This window comes from Aotus nancymaae, unplaced genomic scaffold, assembly GCF_030222135.1.
Source record: "Aotus nancymaae isolate 86718 unplaced genomic scaffold, 86718_ANA_hifiasm-v0.15.2.pri h1tg000021l, whole genome shotgun sequence".
Classification (NCBI taxonomy): Eukaryota; Metazoa; Chordata; class Mammalia; order Primates; family Aotidae; genus Aotus; species Aotus nancymaae.
In genome coordinates this window covers 22,734,938-22,754,179 of record NW_026988433.1, presented here as the reverse complement: position 1 = coordinate 22,754,179, position 19,242 = coordinate 22,734,938, and the positions used below count along the sequence as shown (strand labels likewise).

Below are 19,242 nucleotides of genomic sequence, written 5' to 3'. Positions count from 1 at the left end.
AGCCCTATGCTCAGTCACCCATCTCTTGGGTATCTTGCCACCATTCTCTTCCATCCCTTGCTATTCCTTCAGATTCCCATGAAAATTCCTCTCAAACCAAGACTACTGTAATGCTCCTGCTGGGCCCTGGGCCTGGATCTGAGATTCCGAGCTGCCATTCTCATTTAAGCCGCCAGTTGCTGCCAGACTGGTATTTCTAAAACAGTATTTTCCTCATGGGTGCAGGCAGCTTGGACAAGAGGAATAAGCACTAGGGAAGAGGGAAATCTTGTGCAAATAAATCCATCTTTCTAGATCTGCTTCCTCATCTAAATGCTTGGGATGGCTCCTTCCAGCTCCACCATTCCCCTGGGTTAAGAAGCTCACAAGACTGTTTATTGTTACAAGGTCCTATTTTTCTGATGGCCTTTTTTGGGCCTTTACAAATAGGGAGCCTATCTATCTGACTTTATTTCCCACTATTCCTGAGCACTCACTGCCAGTGTCCCAACTGCCATCTCTTGGAGGTCCCTGTGAAGATTACCCTTCACCTGCTAACTTCTTTAAAATCAATGATGTTTCTGCTGTTCACTCCTAATTACTGCCTAAATACTCCTTATCCCTTTCTTGAACATCTGTACACTTATTCCTTTTTAATTATACTAAAGACAGGGTAAAACAAAATTCCCTAAAAGGATATTATGGTTTTAGGGATGCCATCCAAATTCTCAGTCAAGCACATCATAAATTTATAAGTCATAAGGAGGAGCTATGACCCCCTCAACAGAAAAAAAGCCAAATAATGATCTGTGGGGAGAAGACACTTGAATTCAAGCACAAATAACTGCTCAAATGGAATTACCTAAGTGTTAGAGACATGTGTCAAGACCTAAAAAAAGTAAAAGACTACTGTAGTAAGTTTTATAAACTATGTCTATGAAACTTGGTATCAAGAGTTCATGCTGCATTTTCTCCCTATTATCTCCAATCCCACCCCGCAAGAGCCACTGTTTTCCTGTCCCAAGAATTACTTACCTTTTATCAGATAAGGATCCAACATCTGTGCCTGTTCAAACTTGAGGACAGAGTTTTTATTGTCTCCAGCTCTGAAGTACAGATCTGCTAAGCTTCCCAGTAGGTCCACGTTATCTCGCAATAAGGATTTTTTCTCTAGTGAACTTTAAGATATTTATTAAACACTGAACCTTTAAATCTATTATAAATCCTCTTAGTTGTTGAATCTGGATGATTGGTCATCCAGATACTATTTACTTTTGTGTAAATATAAAATTCTTTGTAATAAAAACTTTAAGCTTATAATTTTAAAAAAATTATATAGGACAGGATAGCAAAAAAAGAATAAAGCAGAACTCAGTACCAACAAGTAACTTTCTGGTTGCAGTTCTTCAGAACACAACATACACTACATGGTATTAAAGGTAATGTCATTCACAGTTGACAGCTACTTACTACTCAACTAAATGACTTTGCATAACAAAAACCAAAGCCTCTTCTTGTTCTTGAACTTTAGCTGAACAGAAAGAAAATCCCCAGTCCTAAGAAGGCAAGTCAAGTTAGATGCTGCAATAAACTATGCTTCTGGGGAGTGCAAAATGATTTTCTTCCAGGTTAAAGAATGACACACTAAAGCCAGGTGTGGTGGTTCATGCATATAATCCCAGCACTTTGGGAGGCCCAGGTGGAAGGATCACTTGAGCCCAGGAATTCAAGACCAGCTTAGGCAACATGGTGAAACCCCATCTCTATGAAAAAATAAAAAATTAGCTGGGTGTGGTGGCATGAGCCTGTAGTCCCAGCTACTCAGGAGGCTGAGCAGGAGGATGGTTTGAGCCCAGAAGATTGACAGGTCAAGAGTACACTGAGCTGTGACTGCACCACTGCACTCTAGCCTGGGTGTGAGAGAGAGAGAGAGAGAGATCTTGTCTCAAAAAAAAAAAGAATGATACACCAAGGTAGACTGCTTTGCTTTGCATGGGTTACTACCTGTGCATGCGCAGAACTAAACTCAGTCAGATTTACATTTTTACTGGTCCCCAACAGACATGATAATATGATTACATTTGGGACCATTCAGTATAAAAGACTAACAGCCCAGAGACTGGTTGCAGCAACAAGAGAGAAGCATCTAATTTTTCTTTTTGCTCCTTCAGATACATCAGACTTCTAGACAAGGACAGGGCCTCAAAAACACTGAATTAACTTTGTGGCTCTCACCAGATGGTATTGATTGCTCTTGAGTTGTCACCGGTATGCACAAAAGCGTATGCTTTTATCCACACAGAGAGCCAGTCCAAGTTAGGCACGGTTTGGATCACATTCATTGTCATGGATGCCACCTCTGCCCCTTTTACAGAAAGGGACAGCAAGCCTAAACCAACAGAAAGCAGGAGAAAGAAGGTAAGGCACAGTATCCCTCTTCCACATGCAAGGAGCAATGGGCTACATTTTCCCTCGGCTAAAAGGCAACTGCTTCCCTATTCTAAGTGAGATGCATGACAGAAAAACCATCATTTAGTGTTTTTTTTCTTTTTGAGACAGTGTCTTGCTTGTGTCCCCCCAGGCTGGAATGCAGTGGCATGATCTCAGCTCACTGCAGCCTCCGCCTCCAGGGTTGCAGTGATACTCATGCCTCAGCCTCCCAAGTAGCTGGACTACAAGTGAACCCCACTATGCCCAGCTAATTTTTGTATTTTAATAGGGAGAGGGTCTCGAACTCCTGAGCTCAGGCAATCACCCACCTCAGCCTCCCAAAGTGCTAGGACTGCAGGCGTGAGCCACTGTGCCCAGCCAAAAACCATAATTAAGTATTTCTTGATTGACTATGTGACAAGAGAAACCCTATTAAATCACTCTCTGGAGGGGAACTTTAAAAAATAAAGTTATTCTAATGTACGGCCAACTTTGAGAACTACTATCTTTGACAGTAAACATGCCATGAAAACAGGCAGAAAATATCTCTACCTAGAATGGCATCAAGGGCTAATGGGCACTGCCTCAGCACCTCCTTATAGCTGGTGACTGAAGGGCGCTCCTGACCAGCCTTCTTGTACAGGTTTGCCAGCATCATGTTTATCTGTATAAACACAAACAACAGATAGTAAAATAAGTGTATACTGCAAAGAAAATCTCTCACAATGAAGAAGTCCTAATTTTCATTACCAGCTACTTACTTTTTATGGGAAAATCTACCCACAACCCTGTGTAAATAAAGGGAGACTGACCCTATTTTTCAAAAGAAAGAAGAAACGACTACCCTTGCTTTCCCTAGTACCTCCCATCCCTAAGAGGAAAGTCAAATTACCTTCCCACAAGGCCCAGTACTATCGGGACAAAAGACGCTGCCTCTGGAAACAGGAGTAACATTCTTTAAGAAATGGTAGAGAATGCTAGTTAACTCGATTCTTTCTTGAGCTTAAAACAGAAGATGAACTACCTCACATAAGAAAGTGAGAAACTCTTGACATAGCTAGTTAAGAAGGATCTGATGAGTTTTCCCCTAAAAGGAATTGATACAGAAGGACACATAAAGCAGTGTAATACTGGGCTTTTCTCTGAGAATTCGACTTGTGGCTGGACTGTAGCCTTTCTAACACTTAAGGCTTTGGCCCCTAGGTACTAACTCACTAAAGTAATGTTATGAAAATCAGCTATACTATTTAAATCCAGTGAGTGCAGACAGGTGCATTTTAGCATAATTTAAATATGTAACTTGGTAAAGCTAAATAAAAATAATCCTACCTAACATGTAACTGAGAAAATCTAAAAGTTTCAAAGAATGCAGAAGTTATAGGAAAGTGATAAAAGATCTTCCTAATAGTACAGAGATAAACATAATATTCCACTTTAAAATTAGATTTTTTTTTTTTTGAGACAGAATTTTGCTCTTTTCACCTAGGCTGGAGTGCAATGGCACAATCTCAGCTCACTGCAACCTCTGCCTCCTGGGTTCAAGCGATTTTCCTCCCTCAGCCTCCTAAGTAGCTGGGATTACAGGCATGCGCTACTAAGTCCAGCTAATTTTTTTTTGGATTTTTAGTAGAGACAGGGTTTCACCATATTGGCTAGGCTGGTCTTGAACTCCTGACCTCAGGTGATCCGCCCACCTAGGCCTCCCAAAGTTCTGGGATTATAGGTGTGAGCCACTGCACCTGGCAAAATTAGTAGGTTCTAAACACGATAGTATTTGCTAGATTATTAACTAAGAAAGCAGTCAATGTGAGGGCACAAAAGAAAAAAAAGTCAACCCCAATCTCTTCAATTATCTGTAGCTTGGTATGCCAGATATTTACAAGAAAGAGTGACTCTGAAGATAAAGAACATCTGTTCCAATTACAGAGCTACATTATATAAAACATCTAATTTACCATAATTCAAACAATGGAATAATGAAATACTAAAAATAAAACTATTTTTTACTTGGCCTCAGGTTTTCCGTATTTGGCTAATTTGAAAATGCAAGGAAAAGTTCTTAAAGGAGAACTCCAGGATTGATGTCAATACTTGTAAAGAATAAAAAGTTAAATTTAGGATCCTTTCTTGACTGCTGGAGGTACATATATGTTTGAGACGGAGTCTTGCTCTGTGACCCAGGCTGGAGTGCAGTGGCATCATCTCAGCTCACTGGAACCTCTGCCTCCCGGGTTCAAGTGATTGTCCTGCCTCAGCTCCTGAGTAGCTGGGATTACAGGTGCTGGCTACCACTCTTGGCTAATTTTTGTATTTGCAGTAAAGACGGTGTTTCACCATGTTGGTCAGGCTGGTCTCAAACTCCTGACCTTGTGATCCACCCGCCTTGGCCTCCCAAAGTGCTAGGATTACAGGTATGAGCCACCGTGCCCAACCAACTGCTGATTATATTAACAAACTATGACTGATGACTGACAGACCATCTGTCTCTACAAATATCAACATTTCAGGGCCGGGCATAGTGGCTCACGCCTGTAATCCCAGCACTTTGGGAGGCCGAGGCAGGTGGATCACGAGGTCAAGAGATCGAGACCATCCTGGTCAACATGGTGAAACCCCGTCTCTACTAAAAATACAAAAAATTAGCTGGGCATAGTGGCGCGTGCCTGTAATCCCAGCTACTCAGGAGGTTGAGGCAAGAGAATTGCCTGAACCCAGGAGGCGGAGGCTGCGGTGAGCCGAGATCGCGCCATTGCACTCCAGCCTGGGTAAGAAGAGCAAAACTCCGTCTCAAAAAAAAAAAAAAAAAAAATCAACATTTCCTTTAAGCTACTTGACTGTCACTTTAAAAGAATGAGTTTTGAGTAATACCTAATGAAAAAGTCAGGCTGGGAGCGGTGGTTCATGCCTGTAATCCCAGCACTTTGGGAGGCTGAGGTGGGTGGATCATGACGTTAGGAGATCAAGACCATCCTGGCCAATATGGTGAAATCCCATCTCTACTAAAAATACAAAAAAATTAGCTGGGCATGGTGGCACACGCCTGTAGTCCCAGCTACTTGGGAGGCTGAGGCAGGAGAATCGATTGAACCCAGGAGGCAGAGGTTGCAGTGAGCCGAGATTGTGCCCGTGCACTACAGCCTAGTAACCGAGTGAGACTCTAAGAAAGAAAGGAAGAAGAGAAGAGAAGAAGAGAAGAGAGTTACTTTTAAAATAGATCCTCATTTAAGAACATCACGGCTGGGTGTGGTGGCTCACACCTCTAATCCCAGCACTTTGGGAGACTGAAGTGGGAGGATCACAAGGTCAGGTGTTCAAAACCAGCCTGGGCAACATGGTGAAACTCCATCTCTACTAAATAGAAATACAAAAATTAGCTGGGCATGGTGGCACACACCTGTAACCCTAGCTACTTGGGAGGCTGAGGCAGGAGAATCACTTGAACACAGGAGGCGGAGTTGCAGTGAGCCAAGATCGCATCACTGCACTCCAGTCTGGGCAACAGAGCAAGACTCCGTCTCAAAAAAATGAATAAAAATTTAAAAAAATTAGCTGGGTGTGGCAGTATACAATTGTAATACCAGCTATTTAAGAGACTGAGGTGGGAGGACTGCTTAAGCCTGGGAGGTTGAAGTTGCAGTGAGCCAAGATCACACCAATGCACTCTAGCCTGGGTGACAGTGAGACTCTTTCTCAAAAAATATTAAATATATATAAAAAAAAGAATAAGCATTTGTAGTATTCTCCAGCTATCATTTTCATCAGCTGAATTTTCAGGATATCATAGAAAAGTCATTCATCTCTCTCTGAACCCCCACCCCTACTCCATGAACAGAGGAAGAAAATGAGAATTAGAGTCATGGGTAAAATGTTCAGATGGATTCCCATATATATATATATATGAGAAAACACAGAGGGAGCAGGGTTAGGAGGGCTGAGGAGAAAAACACATAAACATTCAACTTACTTTGGGAGTCCTTTGTCTTGAAGGGATCCCATCAAGTATAGCAATGGCATCTTTATCTTGTTTTAGCATTGTATAACATTCAGCCATTTTGTATTTCACTTCAATTTCAGATGGAAGACACTAAGAGACAATGAAAACATCTTTTTGAAATATTATTCCAACAGTATGACAGTTCTTCAAAACATTAAACATAGTTATCATATGACCCAGCAACCGTTTTTTGAGACAGGGTCTCGCTCTGTTGCCTAGGCTGCAGTGTAATGGTGCAACATGATTTACCGCAGCCTTGACTTCCTAGTCTCAAGCGATCCTCCCACCTTGGCCTCCTGAGTAGCTGGACAACTACAGGTGTGTGCCACCATGCCCCGTTTTGTAGAGACAGGGGTCTCAAAATGTTGCTGAGGCTAGTCTCAAACTCCTGACCTCAAGTCCTCCCACCTCAGACTACAGGTGTGAGCCACTGTGCCTGGTCTCATCTTCTACATCTAAACAGCTATCATCTAAATCAGTGGTCCCCAACCTTTTTGGCACCAGGGATCAGTCTCACGGAAGACAATTTTTCCACAGATGGGGGGCGAGGGGATGGTTTCAGGATGAAACTGTTCCACCTTAGATCATCAGGCATTAGTCAGATTATCATAAGGAACACACAAGCTAGATCTTTGCATGCCTAGTTTACAATAGGGTTTGTGTTCCTATGAGAATCTAACGCCACAGCTGATCGGACAGGAGGCAGAGCTCAGGCAGTAATACTTGCTAGCCCTTCACCCACCTCCTGCTGTGCAGCCTGGTTCCTAAGAGACCAGATACTGGGGCCTGGGGACCCCGTTCTAAATTCTCTGAGACGTTCTCAAAAAAAAAAAAAAAAAAATCACACAATCCTATCATCAATTACCTGACTTTGTGGAGTAGATGCAGAATTTCCAGTTGAAGGTCTCACTTTTGAAGTTTTACTTAGGGCTTTTTTCTGCTGTAAAGCCATGGTATACTTACTCACAGCATTCCGATATTCCTTGTCATGAAAGAGAGAATCTGCATGATACACCAAAAGCTGGTACTTCTGAGATGGGGAGAATAACTCACTAGAAAACAAAGAAAGTATATCCCCTACATGGGTTATTTTGAAATTTTAGAAGGAATACTGTTACTGTCTACACAAGCCTAGCACAAAGCCTTGCATAATGACAGCTTACAAAAGAGTAAATGTACCTCAAGTGCTAGTCCCTAAAGAGGCATGAAAGGTGGAAGCTGAACTCTATGCTAATATGATAAACACATTTATTGTTCAACACAATTTTTCTTTACTTAACATAAAAGGAATGATACCTATGAATCAAATGCAGTAGGAGGTACATAGAGAAAATGTAATACATCTTTTCTTCCCCTTCAATCCAAGCCCTCCGCCACTTTTTTTTTTTTTTTGAAACGGAGTCTTACTCTGTCACCCAGACTGGAGTGCAGTGGCACAATCTTGGCTCACTGCAACCCCCACCCCCACAAGTTCAAGCTGTTCTCCTGCCTCAGTCTCCTGAGTAGCTGAGATTACAGGCATGTACCACCACGCCCGGTTTGTTTTTTTTTTTTTAGTAGAGACAGGGTTTTGCCATGTTGGCCAGGCTGGTCTTGAACTCTGGACCTCAAGTGATCAGCCTGCCTTGGCCTCCCAAAGCACTGGAATTACAGGCGTGAGCTACCACACCTGACTACCAAGCCCTTTTAAAAGTTTGATATATATTCATCTACACTCTCATATCAAGTATTGATAAACCTTACCACTTTGAATCCTTTTTAGGAAGAGGCTACACAGAAAGAAGTTTTGAAAGAACCTGAAAGCTCTCTGAATACTAAAGAAAATGCCACTGTAAAAAAAGAATGGGAGGCTAGGAGCAGTGGCTCATGCCTGTAATCCCAGCATTTTGGGAAGTTGAGGTCAGGAGATTCAGACTAGCCTGACTAACCCGGTGAAACCCCGTTTCTACTAAAAATACAAAATTAGCTGGGCATGGTGGCACATGCTATAATCCCAGCTACTCGGGAGGCTGAGGCAGGAGAATTGCTTGAACTTGGGAGGCGGAGGGTGCAGTAAGCCAAGATCGTGCGTGCCATTGCACTCCAGCCTGGGCAACAAGAGCAAAACTCTGTGTCAAAAAAAAAAAGAGAGAGAGAACGGGAAAGCCAATGGGATAGCAAGAGGATTAACCTTAATAAAAGTTTATTTAGGCTGAGCTCTGTGGCTCGACCCTGTAATCCCAGCACTTTGGAAGGCCAAGGCAGGAGGATCACTGAAGGTTGGGAGTTTGAGACCAGCCTAGCCAACAGGGTGAAACACCATCTCTACTAAAAACACAAAAATTAGCCAGGCATGGTGGCGAGTACCTATAATCCCAGCTACTTGGGAAGCTGAGGCAGGAGAATCACTTAAATCCGAGAGGAGGAGGTTGCAGTGAGTCGAAATCATGCCACTTGCACTTCAGCCTGGGTGATGAGTGAAACTCCCATCACAAAAAAAAAGAAAATACAAAAATTGGCCAGGCGCGGTGGCTCACGCCTGTAATCTCAGCACTTTGGGAGGCCGAGGCGGGTGGATCACAAGGTTAAGAGATCGAGACCATCCTGGTCAACATGGTGAAATCCCGTCTCTACTAAAAATACAAAAAATTAGCTGGGCATGGTGGGTGTGCCTGTAATCCCAGCTACTCAGGAGGCTGAGGCAGGAGAATTGCCTGAACCCAGGAGGCGGAGGTTGCAGTGAGCCGAGATCGCGCCATTGCACTCCAGCCTGGGTAACAAGAGCGAAACTCCGTCTCAAAAAAAAAAAAAAAAGAAAATACAAAAATTAGCCGGGCATGATGGTATGTACCTGTAGTCCCAGTTACTTAGGAGGCTGAGTCAGGATAATCGCTTGAGCCCAGGAGGCAGAAGTTGCAGTGGGATGAGATCTCGCCATTGCACGCCAGCCTGGGCAACGGGGAGTAAAACCCTGTCTCAAAAAAACAAAAGTAAACTTCACTAGCACTAGAAGAATTCTTATCTCCTTGAGTCTTAGGGATTTAAGGACAGTATAAAGGAACCAATTTTTTTTTAAGACAGAGTTTCACTTTGTTGCCCAGGCTAGAGCGCAGTGGCATGGTCTAGGCTCACTGCAACCTCTGCCTCCCAGGTTCAAGCAATTCTCGGTCTTCAGCCTCCTGTGTAGCTGGGACTACAGGCACCCGCCACAATGCCTAGCTGATTTTTTTATATTTAGTAGAGACGGGATTTCACCATGTTGCCCAGGCTGGTCTTGAACTCCTGAGCTCAGGCAAACTGCCCATCTCGGCCTCCCTAAGTGCTAGGATTACAGGCATGAGTCACCATGCCTGGCCTGAACCAATGTTTTAAAACTTGAGTATTTAGTCAAGAATTATAAGTGACTAGAAGTTGGTCACTATTCCTAATGTGGAACTCATATTTTCAATTCCAATCTCATTCCTTCCCAAATAAGAGAAAGTAGTTTACTGTTTTTTTTTTTTCTTGAGACGGAGTCTTACTCTGTCGCCAGGCTGGGGTGCAGTGGCATGATCTTGGCTCACTACAACCTCTGCCTCCGGAGTTCAAGCAATTCCCCTGCCTCAGCCTCCCAAGTAGCTGCGAATATAGGTGTGTGCCACCACGCTTGGCTAATTTCTCTTGACCTCATGATCCACCTGCTTCGGCCTCCCAAAGTGCTGGGATTATAGGTGTGAGCCATCGCACCTGGCTGAAGTTTACTGTTTTTCTTTGACAAGTAAAAACTACAGCCGCTTATAATGAAAGAACGGAGTGAGTCAAATAATTCTGTAGATAGTTAATTTCTCCACAAGCTAGGCACAGTGTCTCACACCTGTAACCCTAACACTTCAGGACACTGATGTGGGAAGACTGCTTGAGCCTAGAGTCTGGTCAACATAGTGAAATTCTGTCTCTTAAAAAAAATACAGGCACCGGCCGGGCATGGTGGCGCACGTCTGTAATCCCAGCACTTTGGGAGGCCAAGGCAGGTGGATCACAAGATCAAGAGATCAAGACCATGGGGAAACCCTGTCTCTACTAAAAAATATAAAAATTAGCTGGGCGTCGTGGTGCACGCCTGTAGTCCCAGCTACTCGGGAGGCTGAGGCAGGAGAACTGCTTGAACCTGGGAGGCGGAGGTTGCAGTGAGATCGTGCCACTGCATTCCAGCCTGGCGCCTGGTGACACAGCGAGACTGCCTCAAAAAAAAAAAAAAAAAAAAAAAGTTGGCCGGGCACGGTGGCTCAAGCCTGTAATCCCAGCACTTTGGGAGGCCGAGGTGGGTGGATCACAAGGTCAAGAGATCAAGACCATCCTGGTCAACATTGTGAAACCCCGTCTCTACTAATACAAAAAAATTAGCTGGGCATGGTGGCGCATGCCTGTAATCCCAGCTACTCAGGAGGCTGAGGCAGGAGAATTGCCTGAACCCAGGAGGCGGAGGTTGCGGTGAGCCGAGATCGCGCCATTGCACTCCACTCCAGCCTGGGTAACGAGAGCGAAACTCCGTCTCAAAAAAAAAAAAAAAAAAAAAAGTTATTGCCTCTGGAGAAAGAATGGTGGAGTGAGGTTCAAGACTCAAGACTCAGGGAAAGATTCTGATCTGCATGCCCCTTCTCCACTGTTTGAATTTAAGTGTCTACTGCCTATTGCACAAGAAATTTTAAAGTATAAATTATGAAGGTCAGAACTTAAACATGTCGTGAAACTAGGAAACTGCCAATCTAACCTAATATGAAAAAGCATGGGCTAAACTTAGTCTAGCCAGAGAATTAAACTGTTTCAAACTATCCTGTAACATCTTTGAGAACTAAGAGTAACTGGCGCCTACTAAGAGTAACATGGAAACTGTAGGCTTTGACAAATCACTCAGAACCAAGTGAAAGGCTCTGGAATAAACACAGAAGGCTGACCGAGACCAGGGCTCCTGTAAACACGAAGTGGATGGTGGCAAAACGATGGGTCTCACTAATGAGGTACAAAACACACTAATGAGGCCAGGCTCAGTGGCTCACGCCTGTAATCCAAGCACTTTGGGAGGCTGAAGTGGGAGGACCACTTGAGGTCAGGAGTTTGAGACCAGCCTGACCAACATGGAGAAACCCCATCTCTACTAAAATTACAAAAACGAGCTGGGCGTGGTGGTGCTGGCCTGTAGTCCCAGCTACTCTGGAGGCTGAGGCAGGAGAATTCATTTGAACCCGGGAGGCAGAGGCTGCAGTAAGCTGAGATCGCCTCACTGCACTCCAACCTGGGTGACAAGATCGAGAATCCATCTAAAAAACTAAAAATAAATAAAAACAAAATAGAATAGCCAGGGAGGCTGGAGAACAGTGAACAGAGTAATGAGATGAAGTCACAGAGAGCGGAGGGCAAATGTTTGCCTTCAGAGGTCACGGGAAAGAATTTTCATGCGTGTAACAAAGGATTTTAAGCAGAGGATGGACATGCAGAGGCTGGAATCAGTCCCGCGCTTCACGGATACAAGGTGCCACGCCCACCCATCAAAGGAGTCTCCTGTCACTTTCTTTTTTTTCTTTTGACACAAATCTTGCTCTTGTCGTCCAGGCTGGAGTGCAGTGGCACTATCTCGGCTCACTGCAAACTCCGCCTCCTGGGTTAAAGCGATTCTCCTGCCTCAGCCTCCCGAGTAGGTAGGATTACAGGCGCCCGCCACCACACCTGGCTAATTTTTGTATTTTTTTAGTAGAGACGGTTTTCACCATGTTGGCCAGGCTGGTCTCGAATTCCTGACCTCATGTTTCTCGGCCTCCCAAAGTGCTGGGATTACAGGAGTGAGCCCCCGCGCCCAGCCCTGTTTCCTTTTATTAAGACAGGCTGTCGTTGTGTTCCCCACGCTAGAGAGCAGTGATGCCATCACAGTTCACTGCAGCCTCGACTTCCTGGGCTCTAGCGATCCTCCTGCCTCAGACTCCCGAATGGCTGGGACCGCAGACGCGCACCACACCCGGCTAATTGTTTAATTTTTATTTTTCGTAGAGGCAGGGTCTCCCTCTGTTGCCCAGGCTGGTGTTGAACTCCTGGGCTCAAGCGATCCTCCCGCCTCGGCCTCCCAAAGTACTGGGATTAGAGGCGTGAGCCACCGCACCAGGCCCCGTTTTCAGGGGTTTCTCAAGGCGAGAAAGTGGATCCTCCTGATACACTTAACGGGGGCTACCAATATCAGATGTGGGGCTAGGACATCAAAACCAGGAGACTGGCTCCCTGAGCTGCAACGAGAAAAAACGTTCTTCGGGAAGGAGCCAAGAGGGGAGGATTCAGCCTAGCGATTTGACAGTCGCGCTGCCCCGCGACAGGTGCCTCAGGAAACCCTCGCCAGAGTCGTCCTCAGAGCCTCCGCCTTCCATTTCTCAAAGCCGCCGCTCGCCAACATCCCCGCGGAGAGCTGACGCCGGGGCCCTGCACAAACGCCGGCACTCAATGAACTCAACTTGCGCTCCGAAGTCGGCTCCGCTCCACGAGGCCCTCGCTGACCACGGAGCCTCAGCTGGCGCCGGCGGCCGCTCCTTCCCGCCTGTTCCCACGCGCCCTCAGCCCGCGCTCCCAGACCGCCGCCGCTTTCTCCTCAGCCCCAGGCCGCTCCCCGCCTCAACTCACGGGTTGTTATTACTCATGGTAAGTAACAAGCTGCTGAGGAGCCGCACGTTGGAGTGCAGCCCCGCGGCCGCCATGTCCCGCACGTGGTCTATCACATTCATCCTGCCCTGCCAGGCCGCGGGCGGCTGCGGCAACAGTGACTAGAAAAGCCGGTAAACGATACTTAGGGAAAACTCCAAAATGGCGGCGTCGCCGGGGTCCATCGGGTCCACACGCGGCACCTCCCCCAAGTAAGAGGTAACTACTGAAGTGCCCGGATAAAAAGAAACTCGGTTTTCTACTCCCGTCGTGGTTCCTTTCAGGTGGAATGAGTTGTTAGTTTTACGTAAAAATTACATCACATCCTAAACTGCAAACTTTACTGAGGATTTACAATGAGGCAAAAGGCACCTTATAAGACTACTCGGTCAATTTGAATGCGTCTGAGAGGAATTTGTGCCTCTCAGAAATTAAAATCTGTGGGCATGTACCAGAAATATATTAAAGGTGAGGAAAAAAAGCCCCAACTGGAAAGAAATATTCTAATCGGGCGCCAGGGACAGACCTAACGGCTTTTACAGTTGCGCATGCGCACCAGTCTGGGGCCGCCGCGCCCCTCCTCAGATGTTTTGTATCAGAATCAGGCTTGTCGACTAGGATGAACTCCTTGGTTTGAGGGGCATATTTTACCCTGTGAAATGACTCCCTAGATCTGTGGAAATAAAGGCTGGATCCAGGAACGAGCTGATTCTACAAAAGTTTTACACGAGTTATTGGATATTCACAAGCCAATCCTTAAAGTCGAAGTTGTCATTCCCTTCTCACAGAGGAAGAAACTGCCTGCTTAAATCTTGTGCCCAGGTTGTTAAATGGTTGACTTGGAGTCACATCGAGTGGTTAAATACGTTGCATCGCAAACACAAGTGTATACAGGGACCAAGGAGGTAACTAACTGAGCGAATGAGGCAGAGTCCGAATATTCTGCACAATCACCCTCTCAGATATAGCCTGTCGCTCCTTTCTTGAAGGAGACAGGCGTTTTGGTCTATATTTTGTTTTCATTTGATTTTTGCAGTAACAGATGCAAAGAAATGCTATGAAAAAATCACAGTGTATCTTCACCAGTCAACTTTTTCAGTTCTTAGATTTTGTCACAGTCGAAGCTCTGTAGATCCTTTTCCCATCTCATCCCCTACTCTTGTTTCCTGGATGTAATCTTCAATTTGCTTTTGGTGGGCATCTTTTGTTTTTTGTTTTTTGTTTTTTTGAGACAGAGTCTTGCTCTGTCACCAGGCTCCAGGCTGGAGTGCAGTGGCGCAATCTCGGCTCACTGCAACCTCTGCCTCCCGGGTTCAAGCAATTTTCCTGCCTCAGCCTCCCGAGTTGCTGGGACTACAGGCGCGCCACCACGCCCAGCTGATTCTTGTATTTTTTTTAGTAGAGACGGGGTTTCACCATGTTGGCCAGGATGGTCTCGATCTGTTGACCTCGTGATCCGCCTGCCTCGGCATCCCAAAGTGCTGGGATTACAGGCGTGAGCCACCGCGCCTGGCTGCATCATTTTTTTAACTTTTATTTATTTATTTATTTATTTAAGACAGAGATTCGCTCTTGTTGCCCAGGCTAGAATGCAATGGTCCAATCTTGGCTCAACGCAACCTCTGCCTCCCGGGTTCAAGCGATTCTCCTGCCTCAGCCTCCCTAGTAGCTGGGATTACAGGCATGCGCCCCCACGCCCAGCTAATTTTGTATTTTCAGTAGAGAAGAGGTTTCTCCATGTTGGTCAGGCTGGTCTCCAACTCCTTACCTCAGGTGATCCGCCTGCCTCAGTCTCCCAAAGTGCTGGGATTACAAGGGGAGCCACATGCCTGGCCAAACTTTTTTTTTTTTTCAAGATGGAGTCTCGCTCAATCACCCAGTCTGGAGAGCAGTGACGCGATCTTGGCTTACTGCAACTTTCGCCTCCCGGTTTCAAATTCAAGAGATTCTCTTGCCTCAGCCTCCTGAGTAGCTGAGATTACAGGCATGTGCCACTAAGCCTGGCTAATTTTTTGCATTTTTAGTAGAGATGGGGTTTCACCATGTTGGTCAGACTGGTATTAAACTCATTTAGGGTCTGGAATTCCTCCGTGGAAGAAGCAGTGGGCTGACCTAAGGTGATCCGTCCACCTCAGCCTCCCGAAGTGCTGGGATTGCCACCGCGCCCGCATTTGACCACTTCTTCAGACTTCAGATTCTTGTGTAGCACCCCACCCCCACCCCGTACATGTGAAACGAACAAAATTTGTACACTTTTCTCTTGTTAATCTTTCTGGTGTCAGTTTGTTTGTTTTCTAGATCCAGCTCAAGAACCCACTAAGAGCTAAAAGAGGGGTTGGAGGTGATCTCTGGCTCCCTTGCAGCACTATACAAATGTTTGCTATTACACTTTTTTCTACATTTGAAATGTTTCAGAATTAAAACCATATTTAAGGGGCCGGGTGCGGTGGCTCACGCCTGTAATCCCAGCACTTTGGGAGGCCGAGGCAGGTGGATCACGAGGTCAAGAGATCGAGACCATCCTGGTCAACGTGGTGAAACCCTGTCTCTACTAAAAATACAAAAAATTAGCTGGGCATGGTGGCGCGTGCCTGTAATCCCAGCTACTCAGGAGGCTGAGGCAGGAGAATTGCCTGAACCCAGGAGGCGGAGGTTGCGGTGAGCCGAGATCGCGCCATTGCACTCCAGCCTGGGTATCGGAAAAAAAAAAAAAAAAAAAAAAAAATCTGTGTTGACAAAAACGGAAACAATTCGACTATTCATTGATGAACAGATAAAATGTGGCATATCCATACAATGTAACACCATTAAAAAAAAAACTGAAACAACATGAATGAATCTCAAATATATGCTAAAAATAAAATTATGCTAGGCGAAAGAAGCCAGACTAGAAAAGTCTACATAATCTGACTCTATTTGTATGAACTTTCCGGAAAAGACAAACTGATAGAGACAGAAAGTAGATCAGTCGTTGCTCAGGGTAAAGGATGGAAATGGGAGGGTCTACAATTGGATAGGAGGGGTCTTTGTGGAGGTGATGGAAATGTTTGAAAACTGGATTGTAATGATCAATGTATTACTTTGTAAATTGGCAGCTAAAAATCATTGAATTGTATGCATAAAATGGGAAAAGTTGATTTTACATAAATTATACTTCTACTTTGGTCGATTTTGCAACAAATAAATTGATTTTTTTTTTCAGATGGAGTCTTGCTATGTCACTCGGACTGGAGTGCAGTGGCGGTATCTTGGCTCACTGCAACCTCCTCCTCCCGGGTTCAAGCAACCCTCCCACCTCAGGCTCCTGAGTAGCTGGAATTATAGGCACCCACCACCATGCCCAGCTAATTTTTGTATTTTTAGTGGAGATGGGGTTTCACCATGTTGGCCAGGCTGGTCTCGAACTCCTGACCTTAAGTGATCTGCCTGCCTCAGCCTCCCAAAGTGCTGGGATTTTAGGAGTGAACCACCATGCCCAGATGAAATAAATTAATTTTTTTAAAAAGACCAAAAAAAAAATAAATTGTATCTCAATAAAACTGTTAAAATATAAACATCTACGCCGGGCGCGGTGGCTCACGCCTGTAATCCCAGCACTTTGGGAGGCCGAGGCGGGTGGATCACAAGGTCAAGAGATCGAGACCATCCTGGTCAACGTGGTGAAACCCCGTCTCTACTAAAAATACAAAAAATTAGCTGGGCATGATGGCGCGTGCCTGTAATCCCAGCTACTTAGGAGGCTGAGGCAGGAGAATTGCCTGAACCCAGGAGGCGGAGGTTGCAGTGAGCCGAGATCGCGCCATTGCACTCCAGCCTCGGTAACAAAAGCGAAATTCCGTCTCAAAAAAAAAAACATCTATGGCCAGGTGTGGTGCATGAATCAACGACCTCATGTCATAGCTCATTTAATTAAAAGGTTTGACATATTATATGTAAAATGGTTTATAAATCATGAAGCACCATATAAATGTAATAAATCATGATTATGGAATATTCATTGTTAATTGGACTCTTCTCTCCCCCTTCTTCTCCTTCCATCTTCACTATACATTCATTCAACATGTCTATTTTGCACCTACTGTGTGCCACAAATTGTTCTAGACCATGGAGATATAGCAGTAAACAAAACAAACAGAAATTCATCTTCTTATGGAGAAATAGCCATAGCATTTAGCAACATGGAAGTCATTGAGGATCTTGACAAGAACATTTTCAGTGGCGCTTTGGTAAAGAGAAGGTGGGAGGAGACAAATGTGAGACAGTGCAGATAGATAATTCTTTTTTTTTTTTTTTTTTTTTTGAGACAGAGTCTCACTTTGTCACCCAGGCTGGAGCTGGAGTGCAACGGCGTGACCTCAGCTCACTGCAACCTCCGCCTCCTGGGTTCAAGAGATTATCCTTTCTCAGCCTCCCTAGTAGCTGGGACTACAGGCGCATGCCACCACACTCAGCTAATTTTTTGTATTTTTAGTAGAGACAGGGTTTCACCGTGTTAGCCAGGATGGTCTCGATGTGCTGACCTAATGATCTGACTGCCTCAGCTTCCCAAAGTGTGAGATTACAGGCATGAGCCACCGTGCCCGGCCTTTTTTAAGATGGAGTCTTGCTCTGTCGCCCAGGCTGGAGTGCAGTGGCGCGATCGCGGTTCACTGAAACCTCCGCCTCCCGGGTGCAAGCGATTATCCCGCCTCAGCCTCCCCAGTAGTTGGGATTACAGGCATATGCACTGTGCCCCGCTAATTTTTTATTTTTAGTCAAAAGGGGTTTCGCCATGTTAACCAGGCTGGTCTTGAATGCCTGACATCAGGTGATCCACCTGCCTCGGCCTCCCACAGTGTTGGGATTACAGGCATGAGGCACCTTGCCCAGCTGATAATTCTTTTGAGGAGTTTTGCTGCAGAGAAATAGTTCTCAGCCTGTGGTGGAGGCGGGGTGATGACTGTGTTCCTAGGGGACATTTGACAATATCTGGAGACATATGAGGAGGGGTGGGGGTTGCTTCTGGTATCGGGTAGATAGATACTAGGGATGCTGCTAAACATTCTGTAATGTACAGAACAGCCCCCCACAGCAAAGTGGAGCAGAAATTTACATTCATGCCAGGCGCAGTGGCTCACACCTATAATCCCAGCTACTTGGGAAGCTGAGGCAGGAGAATCACTTGAACCTGGAAGGTGGAGATTTCGGTGAACCAAGATCACTCCATGGCACTCCAGCCTGTGTGACAGAGGGAGACTGTCAAAAAAAAAAATTAAATTCCTATATTTAAGTAGCCAGTCCAAAATGTCAAAGTGTCAAGCTTAAGAAACCTTGTTGTAAAGGGAAGGAGGACATGAGTGACAGCAAGTGGGTGAAAGAGAGGATTTTTGTTTTCAGATGGGAGAAATATCATGTTTATATACTGATGGGAATGAAGGAGAATATGTCACTGGCTAAATGGTAGAAGAAAAGTTGATAATTCCTATAAAGAAATAGAGCTATAACACTCCTGTGATACTGATAAACTCACACAAAGAATGTATGAAGCAAAAATGTTTATAGAGAAAAATTTAGAGGCAAAGGAGGACCTACCACCTTTGGAAATTTTTATTTTTATTTTTGAGACAAGGTCTCCCTCTGTTGCCCAGACTGGAGTGCAGTGGCACAATCATACCTCAGTGTAGCCTCAACTTCCCAGGCTTAAGTGATCCTTCCACCTCAGCCTCCCAAGTAGCTGGGATTATAGGCACGCACCACCACACCAAGCTAATTAAAAAAAATTTTTTTTGTGTGTAGAGATGGGGTCTTGCTATGTTGCCCAGGCTGGTCTTAAACTCCTGGGCTCAAGCAATCCTCCTACCTTGGGCTCACGAAGTGCTGGATTACAGGTGTGAGCCACTGTGCCCAATTTTTTTAAAAATTTTATTATTTTATTTTTTTTTGAGACGGAGTTTCGCTCTTGTTACCCAGGCTGGAGTGCAATGGCGTGATCTCGGCTCACCGCAACCTCCGCCTCCTGGGTTCAGGCAATTCTCCTGTCTCAGCCTCTCGAGTAGCTGGGACTACAGGTGCGCACCACCATGCCCAGCTAATTTTTGTATTTTTAGTAGAGACAGGGTTTCACCATGTTGACCAGGATGGTCTCGATCTCTTGACCTCGTGATCCACCCGCCTCGGCCTCCCAAAGTGCTGGGATTATAGGCGTGAGCCACCGCGCCCGGCCC

The 19,242-nt window shown here is 45.3% G+C and overlaps 2 protein-coding genes across 4 annotated transcripts in view; one reads left to right on the top strand and one right to left on the bottom strand.

Annotated features, from left to right (window-relative positions):
- The window catches only part of ANAPC7 (anaphase promoting complex subunit 7), a 23,525-nt gene extending 10,305 nt beyond the window's left edge, over positions 1–13,220 (bottom strand). The window contains exons 1-6 of one of the 3 annotated variants that reach the window (XM_012469082.2): positions 13,022–13,220; positions 7,269–7,455; positions 6,374–6,493; positions 2,962–3,073; positions 2,215–2,368; positions 1,015–1,157 (exon numbers count right to left, since the gene is read on the bottom strand). In XM_012469082.2, coding sequence (XP_012324505.1) covers positions 1,015–1,157; positions 2,215–2,368; positions 2,962–3,073; positions 6,374–6,493; positions 7,269–7,455; positions 13,022–13,122 — 817 coding nt within the window. In that variant the 5' untranslated portion in view covers positions 13,123–13,220. Of the gene's footprint in view, positions 1–1,014; positions 1,158–2,214; positions 2,369–2,961; positions 3,074–6,373; positions 6,494–7,268; positions 7,456–12,158; positions 12,177–13,021 lie in introns of those variants that run through there. The other 2 variants (XM_012469083.3, XM_064379856.1) reach the window with 2 other exon arrangements.
- LOC135276231 (putative uncharacterized protein encoded by LINC00269) lies at positions 13,202–19,242 on the top strand (the record flags this gene model as incomplete). The annotated part of the gene is made up of 4 exons (XM_064379496.1): positions 13,202–13,251; positions 14,172–14,391; positions 18,811–18,862; positions 19,175–19,242. Coding segments are annotated over exons 1-4 (390 nt in total), but the record flags the coding sequence as incomplete, so codon positions are not given.